Raw genomic sequence first — 18,823 nt, forward strand, 5'->3', positions numbered from 1 at the left:
GTTGCCAGGCACCCCAGAAGCTCTCCAGCTCTCTCCTCCCAATCACTACTCCCTCTTTTCTAATTCGTATCCTGACTTTTAAGGATCTTACTTTTCTTTATAGTTTTGTCACCCACATGTGCATCCTTACATATTGTTAAGAAAAGATACAAAATAAACTAAAATGGAGTACATATTCTGGATTACTTTAGTTTGCTCAGCTTGTCTAAGAGGAAACTGAAGTACTCATTTTTTCCCAGTTTAATTGTGAACCAGAAGTTTTTTTCCTCCCTATGTTGTTTTTGTTTTTTTAATTCATCTCAGACTTTTTCCTTCCTTTTAATTTCATCATACTAATCTAATTTCCTGAAATGGGCAGAAATAGACTACTTTTTAGTCTATTCAAACATATATAATTATCCTTCAGAACTCTGTTTAATGCTTTTTTTTCCCCTAACAAAATTAGTTAAAAACACATTGTTATGTCCAAAGAGCTAGATTTCTTACTACCAGCTTTATTTTTGGACTCTGTGGTATGACTTCCTTATACTCTTGATTGTTTTAACAGCTTCGATTACATAAGTGATTTCATTGAAATGTCGTAACCTTGGATAAGTCATTCCCTGTTTTATTTAATGGCTTTGTCTAAATAACTTAATCATTTAATTATTTCAATTTGTCATTGGCTGTTTGGATGTTTGGCAAATACTGAGAAGAGATCCAATTACTATTTGCAAAAACAGACTCTTATTGTTAAATTGTGAACTTATTTAAGTTTTTTGCTCATTTGTTAATAACATGTTTCACTTTCTCTTTGAAGAATGTCAAGCTGTCAGCTGAGGTAGAGCCATTTATTCCCCAGAAGAAGAATCCCGATGCATTTATGATCCCTATGGCACTCCCAAATGATAACGGAAATGTTTCTGGTGTGGAACCAACTCCAATTCCCAGCTACTTGATTACTTGTTACCCTTTTGTGCAGGAAAATCAATCTAATAGGTAATTTGTTTATTATTATTTTCTTTGGGGGGGGTAAGGAAATACAGAAGTTGCCAAAGCACACTATTTAATTTTTCCTTTTATGACTTCTAAACGTTAACCATCTCTCTCTTTTTTTAAGAGGAGTAAATAAAACCAGATGATGTGGAAATTTGAAAATTATTAACATGGATTATTTTCTCATTCTTTCTGAGTTCTTTGGCTGTATCTCTAATAATAAGTAATTGAAATTTGTTTGAAATAAGTTGACTTAAAAGGAGGAAAGAATTACTCAGAAAGAGGTAAACAGAATTTCTTTTTTGGAGATTAGGCATCTAATCATAATTACCAAAATTGACATAAGAAGAAAATACCAAGAGATTGTCTTTAACTTTGAAGTTTTTATGGTTCATCAGCATATAACTCTAGACACTGATTCTAGTTTAAATTTAGCTCTGTGCTATTGTCACAGGGTGAGTTAGCAATCCAGATAATGTGTGTGACCTTCGTAACCACTAGGGTGTAACTTGTGATAGTTGTGATAGCCTTTCTAACTCTGCTTAGATTGTCTGCATGATTAGCACTTCATTGGTGCAGTTCATTTTATGCCATATAGAAGTAATTTTAGACTCTTTCAAGTTATGTCACACACAGAAAATTGTACTTCTCTATTCTCTAGCACGATGGAATAAATGGATGAGGTAGCTGGGCTCTAGCCTCTGCCCAACCACCCCTGAGGACTAAAGCAATATTTCTACATATCTGTAGCCCATTGTGGTGCACTTGTGTGCCAAAGCACATTCTTGAGAAATTCTGGATATGTGAGATATGAAATCACTAAACAACTTTCTCAGAAATTAAGTCAGTATTCTGAAGACCAATAGTTTTAGGGATTGGACAAATAGTAGAAGCTAAGGGGTCCTTCTCAATTAAATTTAGCATTATATTAAAAATACAGAGGGTGCCAATAAAATGTATACACATTTTAAGAAAGGAAAATGGGCTAAGATTGTGAACAGCAACTCTCCCTGGAGCTCGGCTGCCATGAGCTGCTGTGAGCAGCTGACCGACTGCCTCAGCTGGGGGAGCGCAAGGCTCATAATACCAGCATCGTTCAGGGAGCTGTGTCCTACACAACTAGACTGAAAAACAACGGCTTGAATTGGAGTGTGTGGTGGGGGAGGCAGAAGCAGCGAGGGAAATAAATAAATAAAAATAAATAAATTTAAAAAAATAGAAAGGAAAACTGTTAAAATTGGAATAATATATACTGATAACAAAAGATGAATACAAGTCACGTTTGACTTCTGCAATTACAAGAGGTGCTCAAAGTGGTTACCATCAGCATCCAGATACTTCTGATTACGGCAAACTACTGCTTGAGCAACACTGACCAATGTGTCCACTTGTAGGTATACATTTTTTTGGCACCACCGGTATTGACCTGTATGGACTATGTTCAAAGTGATTTGTAAACTGTATTTAATAATGCTATTTTTTTATTTGACAAAGTAACCAAGTGTATACAGTATGGTAAATTAAAATTTTCTTACCTTACCAGATAGTCTTTTGAGAATTCATGAGTAAGCCAGCAGCATATTTTTTAGAATTTTAGAATTATGGCAGTAGATGTTTTTCCATTTTGCTTTGTCATGGGAGTAGTGAGGAAAAGCCCTATGCTCCAGCTCCCCAGGACCCCTCTTTCGCCAGCAGCAGCCTTCCATGAGCAGCACTGGTGAGAAAGGAAGAGTCTTGCTGGTGCTTTACAGGAACTGCACTAGAAGAAGCTCTGATGCTAGGGATAAGATCGCAATAGACAGGCTTGTCTTTTTCTTCTTTCCCTTGGACCTGGAGCCTGCTTCCATTGCCAAGGAGGGGAGCCAGGAAAAGAGCTGGACTTGGCCAAGTGGTGAGGGGAGTGTGGGAGAGGACTAGGAGGCCCTGGGACTGAGCTGAAGAAGGAGAGGAGGAGCAACCAAATCACCCATTGTAATGATCACCTTACACGATGATCACCTTACCCTGCTCTTTGCAGAAGGCTGTCATCGGCATTAGCATCGGATGGGAACTTGGGACTGTTGGCACATCCATCTGCTAAGTGTGTAACTGTTAAGCAGAAATATCTTGAGGATGTTGAGGGGAGAGTTACAAATAGGAATGATATATATACTTTAAAATTTTTGGAATGCAGTGAAACTGTCAGGTTGAATTCCCTTATACTGTCATTTAAATTGTTACTACATGTACATAATTCTATAGCAAAGAAAGTTAGATGATAACGTTATCTCCTTTTCCAGAATTATTATGAAGCCACTGTTCTGTACTGTGTTTTTCTTTTATTAAAATGAGATTTTGCTTTAGCATTACTTTTAGAATTGTCAATGAAATTGTTATTTTTTGATTTGGTTTTACAGACAGTTTCCATTATATAACAATGATATACGATGGCAACAGCCCAATCCAAACCCTGCTGGACCATACCTTGCCTACCCCATTATATCTGCTCAGCCACCTGTTTCTACAGAGTATACATATTATCAGCTGATGCCAGCACCATGTGCCCAAGTTATGGGTTTCTATCATCCTTTTCCTACCCCATACTCCAACACCTTTCAGGCTGCAAATACTGTAAATACTATAACCACAGAATGCACTGAGCATCCAAATCAGCTTGGACAGGTCTTCCCATTGTCCAGTCATCGAAGCAGAAACAGTAACAGAGGGCCAGTGGTACCAAAAGTAAGTGACTGATTTTGGTGGGCTTTTATGTTTGATATTTCTGTTAGTGTAAGTAATTTGCTACTTGTATTGATTAGCTTTTAATGCAGAATTTACTATAGAACATTTCATTCACTATTGTAAAATAGTTAAGGGTATAGCATTTATAAAATAATTTTTCCCATTTTTTTATTGTTCCTCATTTTTAATTGATAATATGATTTACAGTCATCTTTAAGTTCCTTCAAAGAGGAACTTAAATTTGCATAAATGTAATGAACAAATATTTCCATATTGATTTAGTGATAAACATTGCGTAGTGACACCAGTGTTAATCGGTGGTCAGTTTGGATCCTATGCTAGAAGTACTGACTGGCTCATGCACTTCAGGATACGTCAGTCTTCCAAAATCAGCAGGAGATACTATGGAGAAGAATATTTCTGATTCATTAAATCCCTTCAACTTCATTGTTTCTAGCCTGTGAATTTTTAGTAGGAATAGCATTTTGTTGTTTAAGGAGTGCTTTACTGTATGAACACAAGGTCTCCTAGGGTTGAAAAAAAGGAGAATGATAAATGTGTGAAACCACCTTTAGGTCAGCACCACCCTTTTGACTAAGTTGAAAAAACAAACACCCCAAAACATGAAGGCCTTGAAATCATAAGAGAATTAAGGTTTGTTCTAGGTAACACCATGGGTCGAGGGAAATCCTTTTGGGACCTCTGAGAATGAAGAGAAATAAATATTGGAGATAAGATAATAGTATATAACTTTCAGATGTTGAAATAGCATGATTCTCAGAGTGCATTCCCAGCACTTGAAATTAGGAAATTAAATTCAGAGTTTTGTTGTATAAATTGCTGTTAAGCGAAGAATACTCGTATTTTTTAAAAATAAAAGAAAGGATTAGCTGTTTTATATTTGTAAACTCTAAAACAGAAATCTTTTGTACTTCACTGCTATCATGAAACTATAATTTGGCCTTTGTATAAGTTACCATCCTTTTTATCACTCTTTTGAATAAAAACTTACATCCCCTTATATATGACATTTTACTCCTATTATTTATTAATTATTGATTGAGAAAATTAAAAATGCAAAAAACAATTAAAAATGAATTCATATTTTTTTAATTATAGTAATGTAAATGGTTATTTGAAAAATTTTGTATAAATGTGTGTAATACCTTATTTAGCCTCTGATTGGCTGCAGATAATTTCATGAAATCCTAACAATAACCTGTTTCCCCATGGGTTGGAAACCATTAATTCGGAGCATATATTTAGGTGTATTTTATAGTGAATGTGTATTTTGTGATGTTTAATACACTGAGTAGAATCTTAATTTTTTGTTTTGTTATTTTTACTTAAATCAGCAACAGCTTTTACAACCGCACATAAAAAGCAAAAGGCCACTGGTGAAAAATGTAGCTACTCAGAAAGAGACAAATGCAGCAGGTCCTGATAATCGATCAAAAATTGTGCTTCTGGTAGATGCTTCACAGCAAACTGGTAAGGCAAGGGTTCTTGTATATGATATTCATCACTGATATTCATCTGTTGCCATGCATTGACTTTATAACTGTGGACTGTACCACTTTTCATGATTCTAGATTTTCATCCTTCCATTTATCCTGTCATTTTGTGAAATTCTCTAGGAAGGATGAAACAGTCCATGTCCTTAATAGTCTTTCAACTTGCTTTGCTGGTTTATGCACAATTTTTGAGAAGGGTTTGAGGTTTCCTTATAAAATGGTGAAGCAGTTCAGAAATCAGAGATGGACTTTTGCAGACATTGTAGAAATATGAGGGACTCATTTTGATAGAAATCAGATTTGTACATGTTTTCATAACTAGATTAAAACCCTTTATAAAACATCTTAACATTCTATGATACTTACATAGAAAGAATTTAGGAAGTTTTCTGTTTCATACTTTAACATAAAACTGAACCAAACTTAGGAGTGACAACTCCTAAGAGGGTGTCAAAAAAAAAAGTATATACATGTTAAGAAAGGAAAACTGTATTAAAATTTTAATAATATATACCAATAACAAAAGATGAATACAAGTCACGTTTGACTTCTGCAATTACAAGAGGTGCTCAAAGTGGTTACCATCAGCGTCCAGACACTTCTGATTATGGCGAACTACTGCTTGAACAATTTTGACCAAAGTGTCCACTTGTATACATTTTTTTGGCACTCCCTGTATATCCTGTCAAACAAGTAAAAATTTTGGACCAGTAGGATGTAATTTTGTCAGAAGTGTTCTAGAGGATGGCATAAGCATTAAATAAAAAAGCTTTATCCTGGTACTAGTCTTACAATATTCCATCTATTTTTCTGTTTATACCATGAAATTGCAGTATGTATCTCTGATCTTAGCCTTATGGCTATAGAATAGATATCTATCTCTTCTCACCCATTGTCTTTGACACTAGTTAAAAAAAAAACAACTCCTTGTTAATGATCTAAGACCAAGAATTATATCTGTTCAAAGGCACATTTGATTTTTACCCCTTTACTCTCCACTCAAATGTAGTCTGCCTTAAAATGAATTGTATGGCACATACTTTCAATTGGGCTGCACCTTTCGTTTCGACATGTAGTCAGTTATTCTTTCACAATTGTTTAAGTGCATTGGGACCAAGAAAGGACCTGGGAATCAGTTAAAAAACAGTCTTGTTGATAGTACATTCATTGTGCGATTTGTAGGGCAAACAGTGAGAGTAACAGACTCTAACGATTGGAATTGATATGGAAAAGAATCACAGTGTAATATATTGCAAAGTTTGCTGTATTTTGGTTGTTCCTAGTCATAGTGACCCATTTCTACACGCTCTCAACCCTGGGACTGCTTTTAAAAATTCTTTAGTTTGCTTATTATGACCATAAAGATAGCCTTCTGAATAATAAGAATTATAAAAGGAAAGGATGGAGGTGTAATTTAAGTAGAAGATTATACTTTCTGTCAGTATTCTTATTCTTTAGTTTGTTTCCAGATTCTGAAGACTGTACATTCTGTGTTTTTATTCTTTAGTTTGTTTTTAATTTCTGAGGATTAATTGGTATCAGTCAGAGGTAAAATGAAATACTATAGTTTAAAGGAATTTGAAACAAATTTTTACTCTTGAACACAAGCTTGTATTATTCAATAAGAATTTAGTAAGATGGGTAGATGTAAGATACTATACAAGTTAATTGCATTTCAGTATGCTCTGTACAAAGTTTAAGAAAAGATGCCATTTACAGTAGCAACAAAAATATAGTTTCTGGCAGTGAAACTTATACAAGATGTACAAGACATTTATGCAAAAAACTAACTTCATTATAGGACATTTAAAAAGAAATCTAAATATCATGTTCATGCAGGACGATTTGACATTGCAAATGTCATTTTTCCCTAAGTTAATCTGTAGATTCATTGAAGTTCCAGTCAAAATTCCAATAGAAATTTTGGGGAACTTGACAAACTAATTCTGAAATAAAGGAGTACTAGTCTGAGACGAGCCAAGACATCCCTCGAAAATAACTTTTTCTCTAGATATCAAGACCTATTAAGCCATCTTAATTCCTGTAGACTTATACAAAAATATAGTATATAAAATGCAGTATACAAAAATGGAACAAGGAGCCCAGAAAAAGACTCACGTATGTGGAGACACATACATAAAAAATGACAGAGATAGCACTACAGATTCCTAACTTATACCCTATGCAAATCTATTCCAGATGGATTTAAATGGGAAAACCACATGTAGAAGAAACCACATGTAGAAGAAAATATAGATAGATATCTTTATGACTGCAGGGAGGGAACTGTTTCTAAAATTCAGAATTTCTACTTATCAAAAGTGAATGAAAGAATAAGCTATAAACTTGGAAAAGATTTTTACCGTGCATATAACTGGCAACAGATTAGTATTAGGACAAACATATAAAGAATTCATATGAATCACTAAGAACATGATTTCACCTGTCCTTAGGGCCCCTGGGACACAGTGGGGCGCGGGGGGTGGGATGAAACAATTTGGTGGAACTATTGGAATCTTCCCTTCACTCCTGTGAATGTATCCAAATAGAATCTCTCCCTAGAAAGAAAAGGGGCTATTTGATTAAAGATGTGCAACAAAAACACAGAGAACTTCCCAGGGTCCAGTAGCAGGTGACAAGTCAAGAGAAGTACAGGACATCCACTCAGTGGAATAATATAAAACCTTCTTATACTATAATTATGAAGAACATATACATAATATTAAAAAGCACAACTCAAAATTATATTGAGGATTTCTAAAAATTATGGGCAGGAATGTGGAAAAAGAAAATTTATGAATTGTTGGGTTGGGTGGAAATTGTTAGGTTTGTTTGTTTTTTTAATGTCTTGTGATTACAATTTGTGAAAAAGAAAAATAAGAAACAGATAACTCATTAGAAAAATAGGCAGAAGCCAAACAATCCAGAAGTAAAATTAAAAAGTATTTCACAGAAGGGAAAATATTAGTGGCTAAAAGCATCAGGAGAAAATGCTCAATCTCATTATTAAGCAGGAAAATGCAAATTAAAACTCACAATGAGCCATCTTTTTATACCCAACAATTGGCAAAAATTATAGCCTAGAAGACAGTATTTGGTGAATGTGTGAATCAGTGGGGATATTTTTATCCTGCTGTTGGAGTGTAGACTGTTTTAACCACCTTTGAAAATTATTTGGCATTACCAAGTAAAGTTGAATGTATGTATTCCTTAAGACCCAGCAATATTTACCTTAGAGAAACACATATACACATATACATTCATAAATGTCTGTATAAGAATGTTTACAGCAGTATTGCTTTTCATAACAGCAAAACCCCAAAACAATCCAAGAGTGCCATCAGTGGTACAAAGGGTAAATACGTTATGGTAGTCATACACAGGCCGTCTAGATTCCAGGGACATTAATGAATTACAGCCACATGTATCAGAATCTCAAAACCAGTGTTGAGGAGGCGGGGTGGGAAGCAAGTCACAGCAGAATAAGAACAGTATAATTTCATTTTTATAGCTTGAAATTTAAAAATTACATGATCTGTGTTTTAGGAATACAAAAATTCATGGTAAATCTATTTTTTAAAGTGAGGGACTGACAACACAGAATTCATAATAGAGGTAACCTCCAAGGGGGGGAAGAGGATGCAGCCATCGAGGGGCCAGGCAGTGTACTTCAAAGGATTAGTGATGTCCTCAAATGGGTAATTTTAATTTTAACATATTAATATTTTAATATGCTAGTATCTTATTCACTTTTCATAATAAACATGTTATAAACCAACTTGTCAGGAATAACTCACCTTTTGATGATGTTTTCAAAAACTTTTCACCATTTACAATGTTAGCTATCTTTATTTTCTTACAACCTCAACGATAGTGTAACAAGAATTTATCAACTGGATCCTCACAAAGAGTTGTCACGCTTTGCTCGCCTTGTAGATTTCCCATCCGACATCGCTAACAAGTCTCTTTCTGAGAGCTCTGCCACGATGCTCTGGAAGTCCAAAGGCAGGAGGAGAAGAACATCTCACCCTACTGCCGAATCCTCCAGTGAGCAGGGGGCTAGTGAAGCTGACATTGACAGCGATAGTGGTTACTGCAGTCCCAAACACGGCACCAGCCAGCCCTCAGCAGGGGCTTTGCGAAATCCTGATTCTGGCACCATGAATGTATGTGTGACATTGCTTTGTTTGATCAGTGAGCTACGTTAGTATTCTTGTGTCCTCTGCTAAAGCTTAACACGTTGCATACGGTGGGTTTTAAATCCCTTGTGAAGATTCTCGTGATCCGTACGCAACGTGTTAAGTATCTATTTTCATTAACAATTCCTGTGGTAATAGGATGGTTACAAACATTTTTGTGTATTTTATTAATATGAAAAAGTTCATTCATGAAGAAGTATTTTCTTCTAAGATTGTAATAAGCATGCTTCACACTAGACTACATAATGAAACATTATGAAATTTAAGTGGAAAATAATTGTCTTTTTTGTTTCTATTTTTAGCATGTGGAATCATCTATATGTGCAGGTACTTATTTTTCTGCATAGTGTTTTTCCTATACTTTCTTCTTTGTCATGTCAAAGTTTTGCTTTAAAGCATGAAGTTTGTTGATGCTGCATAAAAATTAGAACTCTTCCAGAGAGATTCAAGTTAATTTGAAAGTATAATTTTGCAGATAAAATTGAGAAAATGCCAGCCAGAGGTATTCTGCAAATGATACTTATATTACTAACAACTAGAATATCACTTAAAGTTTATAGAAAAATTTCCACTATTACGTTTATAGTGACTGAATTTCAGTATATGAATTTAGGGGGTAGTTTAGGTTTTGGCATCCTTTATAAGTAAATCATATTTTTAAATCTCATTTGTTACAGGTGGTGTAAATTGGTCCAATGTAACTTGCCAGGCAACTCAGAAAAAACCTTGGATGGAAAAAAGTCAGACATTTTCTAGAGGTGGAAGGCAGACTGAACAAAGAAATAACTCACAGGTAATTTGAATTAGGTTGGAGAAATTTGATTAGTGTGAGATGGATTATTGTAAATGGTATAGTGGTTTTAGAGGGCAGTGTCCTTTTTTAGAGATGCATATTGAATTATTTAAAAGTGAAATATATAACTTGAATATGGCTTAGCCAATAAAATTACTATTTAAGTAATGAAGCAAAATGGCAAAAATGTTGAAAGTACGTGGTGTATATATGGGTGCATATTGTACCATTTTCTACTTTTCTGTATTTAAGAAATATATTTGGATATTTCATAATTTTAAAACAGAATACCCTCCAGTCCTGGTTCACCTGCTAACTTATCCATATAAAAAATTTTAAAGCGTTTTAATGCCTTAAATATGGATTCTTGAACTTGTGGACTGCAGCCTTGTCCGTGTGATGTGACTTGACTGCAGACACCACAAGCCTTAGTGATGCCTTAGTGATGACTACCTCCTGCCACAGTGTGGCCAGACTGGCAGCTTCCTGGGCTTGGGGAGCAGGATCTAGCTGTAGTACTGCAGAGCGAGTTCCATACTGCCACAAGCCTCCAATCACTGGCTTCCTGCATTTGGTTGTCTGTGAAATCAGGACTTTTTCATTGGTCAGTATCTTTCCTTTTCCTCTTTTAGATAGACTTCCTGGGTTCCTTAAGGAATTAAAGTTATATGACTAGATCTGTGGATGAACTGAAATTAGAGTAAGTTACTAATGGTTTATGTAGACCAAATACTTGCCAGTTCCTTTGTCTCCCTAAAATGAAGTATTTCAGATGTGCCCTAACATTAATTAGGGTGTCAGGGAAACAAGCAGAATAACGCCCTCTTCCCTATGGTTATTGCAAAAATGAGTCATTGTTTGTGGCAGGCTTGTGAGACAGTCTAGCTTTATTTGATTAAAAACAAAAGAGCTAAAACAAGAATTGTTTAAATAGATTAGATAAACAAAATCTACACAATGTTTAGTTAAGTGCTAAAATTTTGTTGAAATTCTATTAGAACTGCCAACTTTGCAGTCTTGCTACTATTGCTTTTGATATCAGTAGCCCATTGGAGAGGAAATACTACTGATAGGGAAAAACATCTTCTCTCTACCTCAAAACTGGTAAGAAATGGGGAAAGAACAACAAAAAAGAAAATTATGAAGATATGTGTAGTACGAGTATGTTAAGTTTTGTTTATTTTGTATCTCTCTTCACTCCAAAAGAACTGGAGCAAGATGTTGAACAATGTGTTTGTTTTCTTTCCTGCTTCTGATGTTTTGTTGTACTTTTCTTAAGCTTGTGTTTGTTTGATTTTTGACATGCAGAATCTTTTTATTTTAAGTCAAAATAATTCTCCCTTTTGCAATTTCTGATTATTTTTAGGCTTAAAAATTCTTTTAGTAATGAAATATTCACTTGTATTTTCTGCTTTTTTATAGCATAATGTTTCCAGAATTTCATCTGAGAGTGATTTGATGCATGGTACAACATAATGATGTAGATTTTCAAAGTAGTTAACCAGTTGTCCTAACATTGTAATCCATTATTTTCTCTGATTTGTGCAGCCCTTTTAGTCATTTGCTATTTCTAGGCTGTTTTGTTCCATGTATCAGAAATTTGCAGCTACACCATGCTATTTTAGCTACTGTACCATACAGTGATTTTTAATATTTTTACGAGTATTTTAACATTTGAAAAGCAGATTCTTTCTATACCCGATAAAGCTTTAATTTTAAATGATTGACATAATCTAAAACTTAAGTTTTTATAAATGGTTTTGCTTTGTGAATAGGTTGAAAAATAAAGGTTATACAAAATCTCATTTTCACCCGTCTCCTCTTGTCTTCCCTGTATCTGTCCCCTATATATGTTTCATTTTAATTAGTTTACTGTGTATTTTCCCAGAGTTTCTTTCCAGAGTTTCTTTATGTAATTACAAGTACATACAAGTATGTATCTTATTTTTTATTCGCTCGGTTCTGTGCTATGTGCTATGTTTTCATCATCCAATATTCCTTGGAGACATTTTCATATTATTATGTAGAGAGTTTCTATATGTTTTCAAAAAACAATGCCTAGTGTATATGGATATATCATTATTGATCTCTGCAGTTCTATTGATGGACACTCAGTTGTTTGAAAACTTGCTGTTTAGACATGCTGCATTGTCATTTAGAAATGTGTGTCTGTATAGCAGTAGAATAAGTTCGTAGATAAGGGACTGCTGGGGTGAAAAGGTAAAGTCGTGTTATGTGGTAAATATCATCAGATTGTACCATTTTACGTTCTCAACAATAATGTGGAGAGTGCATATTTACATATCCTAAGAAATCATGTGGTTTCAGGATTTTGGATTTGTGCCAATTAGGTTAAAAAATGTGTATTAATGTAGTTGAGTATCTTTCCATGTGCTTAAGGGCCATTTGTGTTTTTCTGTGAATTTGTCCAGTTATATCCTTTGCTCACTTTTTGTGTCTTGATCTCTCTTTTATACATTTTAAAATCTTTTAATTCAAGTTCTTATGAAATATTTAAAATTTCTAGGAACTTTAGTTTGTAATGTCAGTTGCAAATATTTTCTAGGTTTTTATTTTAAGTTTTGATTTTGCTCATTGTTATTGCCATGCATAAGTTTATGTTTTAAATGCCATTAAGAAGTTCATTTTTATAAGGATATATATTATATCCTTGACTTTGTTGTTGCTTTTTAAAATGGCTCTGTGTTTTAAATTGCAGTTAGAAAAGCCTTGTCCCTACTCCAGGGTTATAAAGGAATTTGCCTGTTTTCCTCTAGTGTGTTTATGCTCTTGGTTTTTTACATTTAAATATTTATTCAGTTTGGAGTTTGTCTTGGTGGATGGTGTGAGATAATGGATCCTACTTTGTATTTTCCAGGTGGCTACCCAAATCTCCCAGCACCATTTATTGAAACATCCATCTCTTTACTGATTTGAGATAACCACCCTTGTCACCTATTAAATTAATTCCCATATTTATTGAAATCTATTTCTGGACCTTCTGTTTTGTTCCATTGGTCATTAATCTATCAACTTAGGGAGAAAGAATTACCTTTATGATGTGTGGCATCCTTCTATGCATAAAATAGTATGTCTTCCTTTTTTTGAGTCATTTTTTTGTGTTCTTCAGAAGTGTTGCATAGTTTTCTGAAAATAAATTTGTACATATTTCTCGTACGTCAGTTCCTGATATTTTTTTGTTACATATATGGGGTATGAAAACTTTGATGTTTCAGTATTAATTTTGCGCTAGTCCTTGAAGAATCTTAATATATATTTGAAGCTGTGGTTTCTCTGCTTTTGTTCTGTATACCCACTTTCCAGCAACAAAACTCTTTCTTAGAACTGAAAAAAACGAGGTTATATATTCCAGGAGATAATTGAAATACTTTTGTGTTTGGTCCTCATGAACTTTGTTGGGACCATTTGTTTGGTGATTTTAAATTAAAAAAATTTCAATTGGAGCTTTATATCTCCAAGTGTAAGAATCAAGTTGCACTTGTTTTTTTTTTTAAAAATTGTTTTAGTGTTTGTGACAGCATTAATATTTATATATTAACTGGTTTACAACAGGGCTTAATTTTTTATGTAATTATCATACTGGTTGAAGGGCAGGTTTGCATTTTTGAGATAATGAAGAGTTGTACTCAGGAATTATTCTCTTTTTATTCATCCCTAACTTGGGGCTTAATTATTAGTAATAATTTCCATGTTAATTTATGTGAATTAAGTTGTTTTTTTTTTAGTACCTACACATTATACATTGCATTCGTTTCACCACCCTGTAATAGCTTTTTATGAGCCAATTTTAAAAATATTTTATTACAAACATTTCTAAACAGACATTACGTTGAAATAATTTTGCAGAGAACTTTCATATAGCTACCAGCTAGATGCTATCTAACATTTTACTAAAATTTGCTTCATCACGTGTATTCTTCTGTCCATCTCTCTATCCATATTCATGAGCCTCTTTTAAAATGAGGTAAATATTTAAAATCAAGAAATTCTTGGGTATCTGGGAAGTCATCTAATTGCTTAATAGTTGCTTATAGGTTATAGGAAGTAGCCAAGTAATTGTAGTGCATATTCTAAGGAAGAATTAAATTTGCTGTGTGACTATCCTCTTGGCCTGTAGTTCTGCCATGCACCCTATTTCCCAAAAGAGTACAAATTCTGTTTCTTAACAACAAGTCTTTTTAGAGCAGTTACTTAGCGTGGGAATTGCTAGGTGGTTCCAGTCTTTGTTGTGCGTATTTTTGATTTCATAGTCCAAAGCCTTCCATCTAGCCAGCACCTTCCATCTAGGTCTGCTTCGAGTTCTGTTTATTGTTAGAATTTTAGGCTAACCGATAATAAACATCATACTTTTCATGTCTTCCAAGTGTCCTGGTTAAAAGAGGAATTTCATATTAGCGGCATTGTGTACTGAAGAGGGGAAACTCGAAATGTCTTAAGATTCTTAAAATGCTTAATTGGTTTTTTCTTGCCCCTAGAACAGTTGAATATTTTATAAATTTCATAGGATAATAATAATTTATATGATTGAATGAAAATTTTATTCCCTTAAATTTGTTTTCTTGGAAACAAAATTTTTAATTTTTAGTCTTTATTAGGAATTTTTTTTTTTGAATAAACCAGCAGATATTGAAAGACTTAACAATAGTTTAATACAAAGGTAATGTGCAGTTTCTTCCAATAGTTACATCTTGGAAAACTATAGTACAACATCACAGCTCAGATACCGACATTGATACAGTCAAGATACAGATCTGTCACCACAAGGATCCTCATGTTGCCCTTTTATAGCTACACTCCCTTCCTGACCCTTCCCCACCAGCCTCTCCTCATCCCCCTGGAATCTACTGATATGTTCCCCTTGCTATAATTTTGTCATTTCAAGAATGTTGTGTAAATGAACTCGTACAATCATTTTAGGATTGGCTTTCTTTCACTTGCATGGTTCTCTGGAGATTTATCCAGATTGTTGGGTGTGTCAATAGTTTATTCCTTTTTGTGGCTGACTGCTGTTTCATAGTATATAGATGTATCACAGTGGGTTTAACTGTTCTCCCAGTGAAGGACATCTGTGTTGTTTCCAGTGTTTAGCTGTTACAAATAAATTCATGTATGGGGTGAGGGTGGGGGCGGAAGTAATGTGCATTAATTACCTCATTTTCATATATTCCTTTTAATGACCATATTTCTCAAAAGTTTTAACCTTTTATGATAAATTATACACTTTTATGAAAATTCATTGAGTTGTATGCTTTTGTACTTTTCTGTATGTATGTTTTTATTTCAATAAAACATTTACTTAAAAATAATAAGACGTTTTTTTTTTCCCTCTGGGGTTTACTTAGGTTGGATTCAGATACCGAGGACATAGTACTTCCTCAGAAAGAAGACAGAATTTGCAAAAGAGACAAGATAATAAGCATTTAAACCCCAGTCAGTCTCACAGAGGCGACCCAAATTCTGAGTCTTTATATTTGGAGGTATTTTTTCAAACTCTTTTTGTAAACTGTTATAGCAAATGTTCCCATTAAGATACTAATTTTCTTACATTATGGTAAGTACTTTTTATGTTTTAACATGTGACTATAATTAGATTATAAATTACTTGGAAGTATTGACTCATTTTTGTCTTGGTTATCTATAGTTAATCTAACATTAACTTCATTAATTTCACTTTTATAAATTTTGTCATGAGTATCATTTTGAGGTAACTTGTATCAAGTAGTAACATATATTTCACCTAGTACGTATATTTTATGTATACGTAGTTTATGTATATTTCACCTAGTGTAAAACTTTCTCTGTAATTTTTCTTTCTATTGTTCAGTCTGTTTGTTAAGTTTTTCATATGTGAGTAGTTCAGTCTTGTTAATTTCAGTTGCTAGCCAGGGGAGTCTTGGAGAAGAAAGAAAAAAGTTTATTTTACTTTCTCTAACAGGCAGGCAAGTTTATATTCTAATTGCAGTGTTTCTATTGTTTATTCATCTAACTGCCTCTTGTTTGGGATCCATTTATATGTGGAAAGTAAGGTGCTCTGAACGATACATTAAGGTGAATAAACATACTCTCCTTAGGGAAGTTGCTGTGTAGAGGACTAATATAGACGTGGACGCGCCTAAATACTTGATTGAGTGTTTGGAGTTGAAAGGAGAAACAAATCCCTTTGGATTTTGGGCAGCATAGGGATAACATTTGGAATAGATTTTAAAGAATGAGTAGGATTTGGTTGTGTCAAGATGGTAAACAGCATCCCAGGTACCTCACTTGAGTAACTCACTTTTATTGGGTTATAGTTTCATAAAATACCATGTTTCCCCCAAAAGAAGACCTAGCTGCACAATCAGCTCTAATGTGTCTTTTGGAGGAAAAATTAATATAAGACCCGGTCTTATTTTACTATAATATAAGACCGGGTCTTACATAATAGAATATAATATAGCGTGGTGTGGCGTGGCGTGGCACCGGGTCTTATATTAAGTTTTGCTCCAAAAGACATTAGAGCCGATTGTCCTGGTACGTCTTATTTTCGGGGAAACAGGGTTACGTTAGTAGATGGAGATTAAACTGGAAAACACATTTGAGCCCAGAGGCTAGAGATGAATATTATATTAGATACGCTTAGTAATTGACCTAAAAGACTTGACAGTGCATCTCAATTATTCTATCAGGAACAATACGTGTGGCAGATTTGTTATTTGCACTTAAGCATATTATTGGTTCCATACTAACATTTAGTTAAAGATATTAGATATAATTTTCAATGTAAAGGAAGATATTGGTTAAGAACTTACTTTGAATAGGAAAATTTTTATTTATTTATTTATTTATTTATTTATTTATTTACTTATTTTTTATATTGGGGAACAGTGTGTTTCTGCAGGGCCCATCAGCTCCAAGTCATTGTCCTTTAGTCTAGTTGTGGAGGGCGCAGTTCACTGGCCCATGTGGGAATCGAACCAGCAACTGTGTTGTTCAGAGCTCGCTCTCTAACCAACTGAGCCATGCGGCTGCCCCTTTAATTTTTATTTTTTAACTTTTAACCTATTGACAGGTGTGTGTAGTAATGCAAGATGGACTATATTAATGAAATTCATATTATGCCATCTGTTTAAAATGTTTTCCAGATTATCTGAAATGTGATAATATCCTTTTTAAATTTCTTTTCTATTAGGGTAGAATTTATTAATAAAAATTGAACAGGGATGCAGAAATCAAAAGGGGGGGTATGTGTTGCTATGCCCCCATCCTTGAACAAGTAAATTAGCAACGTTTTAGCATGTGAGAATGAGATTTCCTTTTGAAGTCTAACTTTAAATAGTTTAATATTAGAACTAAAAAAATTAATGCCCCCGTATTTCATTACTCTTAAGCATTATAAAAAGTTTTTAAGAGTTTATTTCTTTGAACTATGTTTTTACTTAAAATGTGAAACTGTTTCAGGATGAAGATGGGTTTCGAGAACTAAATGAGAATGGAAATGCTAAAGAAGAGAATATTCAACAGAAACTTTCTTCAAAAGTAGTAAGTGACTTTAAAAAGATAAGCAAAATATTTAAACATCTTTTGAACTATGGCTGTTGAAAAGCAATATGATAGGTATGTATAAAGACACAGGGCAGAATGGTATAGAAGAAATGGTGCATTTAGTAGTTTGTTTTCTTTTCAACATAGCCAGAACAGCGATACTCTCCTATGAAATCCATAGTTTCATGACAGACAAGAAAATACCATTAATTAAATGACATCGTACAATATACAGTCCATACTGACACTTCCCCAGTTGTTGCAAAACTTAACTTTGGAGTTATTTTATTTTGTTTTCAGTCTGAGGTGCAGACAAACATCACCTTTTGCATTACGCTGTTTTGTCTATTATTTCCCCCACTGTCTCACCCTGTTCTTTATGACACTGAATTCTTTGAGGAGTCTAGTCCAGTTATACTGTATAACATCCCACATTCTGGATTATCTTTCCTTACGATTAGATTTTCATGGAATCACTGACAGATGTTTTTCTCTGGTTATCATAGTTGGATGATTTACCTGAAAACTCACCAATCAATATAGTTCAGACTCCAATTCCTATTACAACCTCAGTTCCTAAACGTGCAAAAAGTCAGAAGAAGAAAGCTTTAGCAGCGGCCCTTGCCACAGCTCAAGAATATTCAGAAATAAGTATGGAGCAAAAGAAATTACAGGTATATACCTTTTTGTGAACAAATGTAATCATTTATTTGGTAGGTTTGGGGGGATGGATAGGAGTGACAAATACAATCATCTTAAATTGCCACACTTACATACTAAAACAAAAAATAAATGTTTTCTTATTTACCTTGTAGGAAGCTTTATCAAAGGCAGCTGGAAAAAAGAATAAAACACCTGTGCAGCTAGATTTGGGGGACATGTTAGCAGCTCTGGAAAAACAACAACAAGCCATGAAAGCGCGGCAAATAACTAATACCAGACCTCTGTCATATACAGGTGATATCGTTAGTCTGAGCAATTTGCTATTTGGCTTTGGTAATATATTTTGGATATTGTTAGTCTAAATTATATAAATCTAAAAAACTCCAGAGTGTATTCACCAGCTCCTCTCCTGCTAC

General features: G+C 34.0%; 1 protein-coding gene across 2 annotated transcripts in view; it reads left to right on the forward strand.

Moving 5' to 3' along the window:
* The window catches only part of SECISBP2L (SECIS binding protein 2 like), a 50,027-nt gene that overhangs the window by 6,889 nt on the left and 24,315 nt on the right, over positions 1-18,823 (forward strand). For both annotated transcript variants that reach the window (XM_019730682.2, XM_019730681.2), the window contains exons 2-11: positions 800-978; positions 3,372-3,696; positions 5,052-5,187; positions 9,147-9,376; positions 9,712-9,736; positions 10,087-10,202; positions 15,566-15,700; positions 17,661-17,741; positions 18,251-18,418; positions 18,560-18,701. In XM_019730682.2, the coding sequence (XP_019586241.2) occupies positions 800-978; positions 3,372-3,696; positions 5,052-5,187; positions 9,147-9,376; positions 9,712-9,736; positions 10,087-10,202; positions 15,566-15,700; positions 17,661-17,741; positions 18,251-18,418; positions 18,560-18,701 (1,537 nt within the window). The remainder of the gene's footprint in view (positions 1-799; positions 979-3,371; positions 3,697-5,051; positions 5,188-9,146; positions 9,377-9,711; positions 9,737-10,086; positions 10,203-15,565; positions 15,701-17,660; positions 17,742-18,250; positions 18,419-18,559; positions 18,702-18,823) is intronic.

Source organism: Rhinolophus sinicus, linkage group LG03, assembly GCF_036562045.2.
Source record: "Rhinolophus sinicus isolate RSC01 linkage group LG03, ASM3656204v1, whole genome shotgun sequence".
NCBI classification, from domain to species: domain Eukaryota; kingdom Metazoa; phylum Chordata; class Mammalia; order Chiroptera; family Rhinolophidae; genus Rhinolophus; species Rhinolophus sinicus.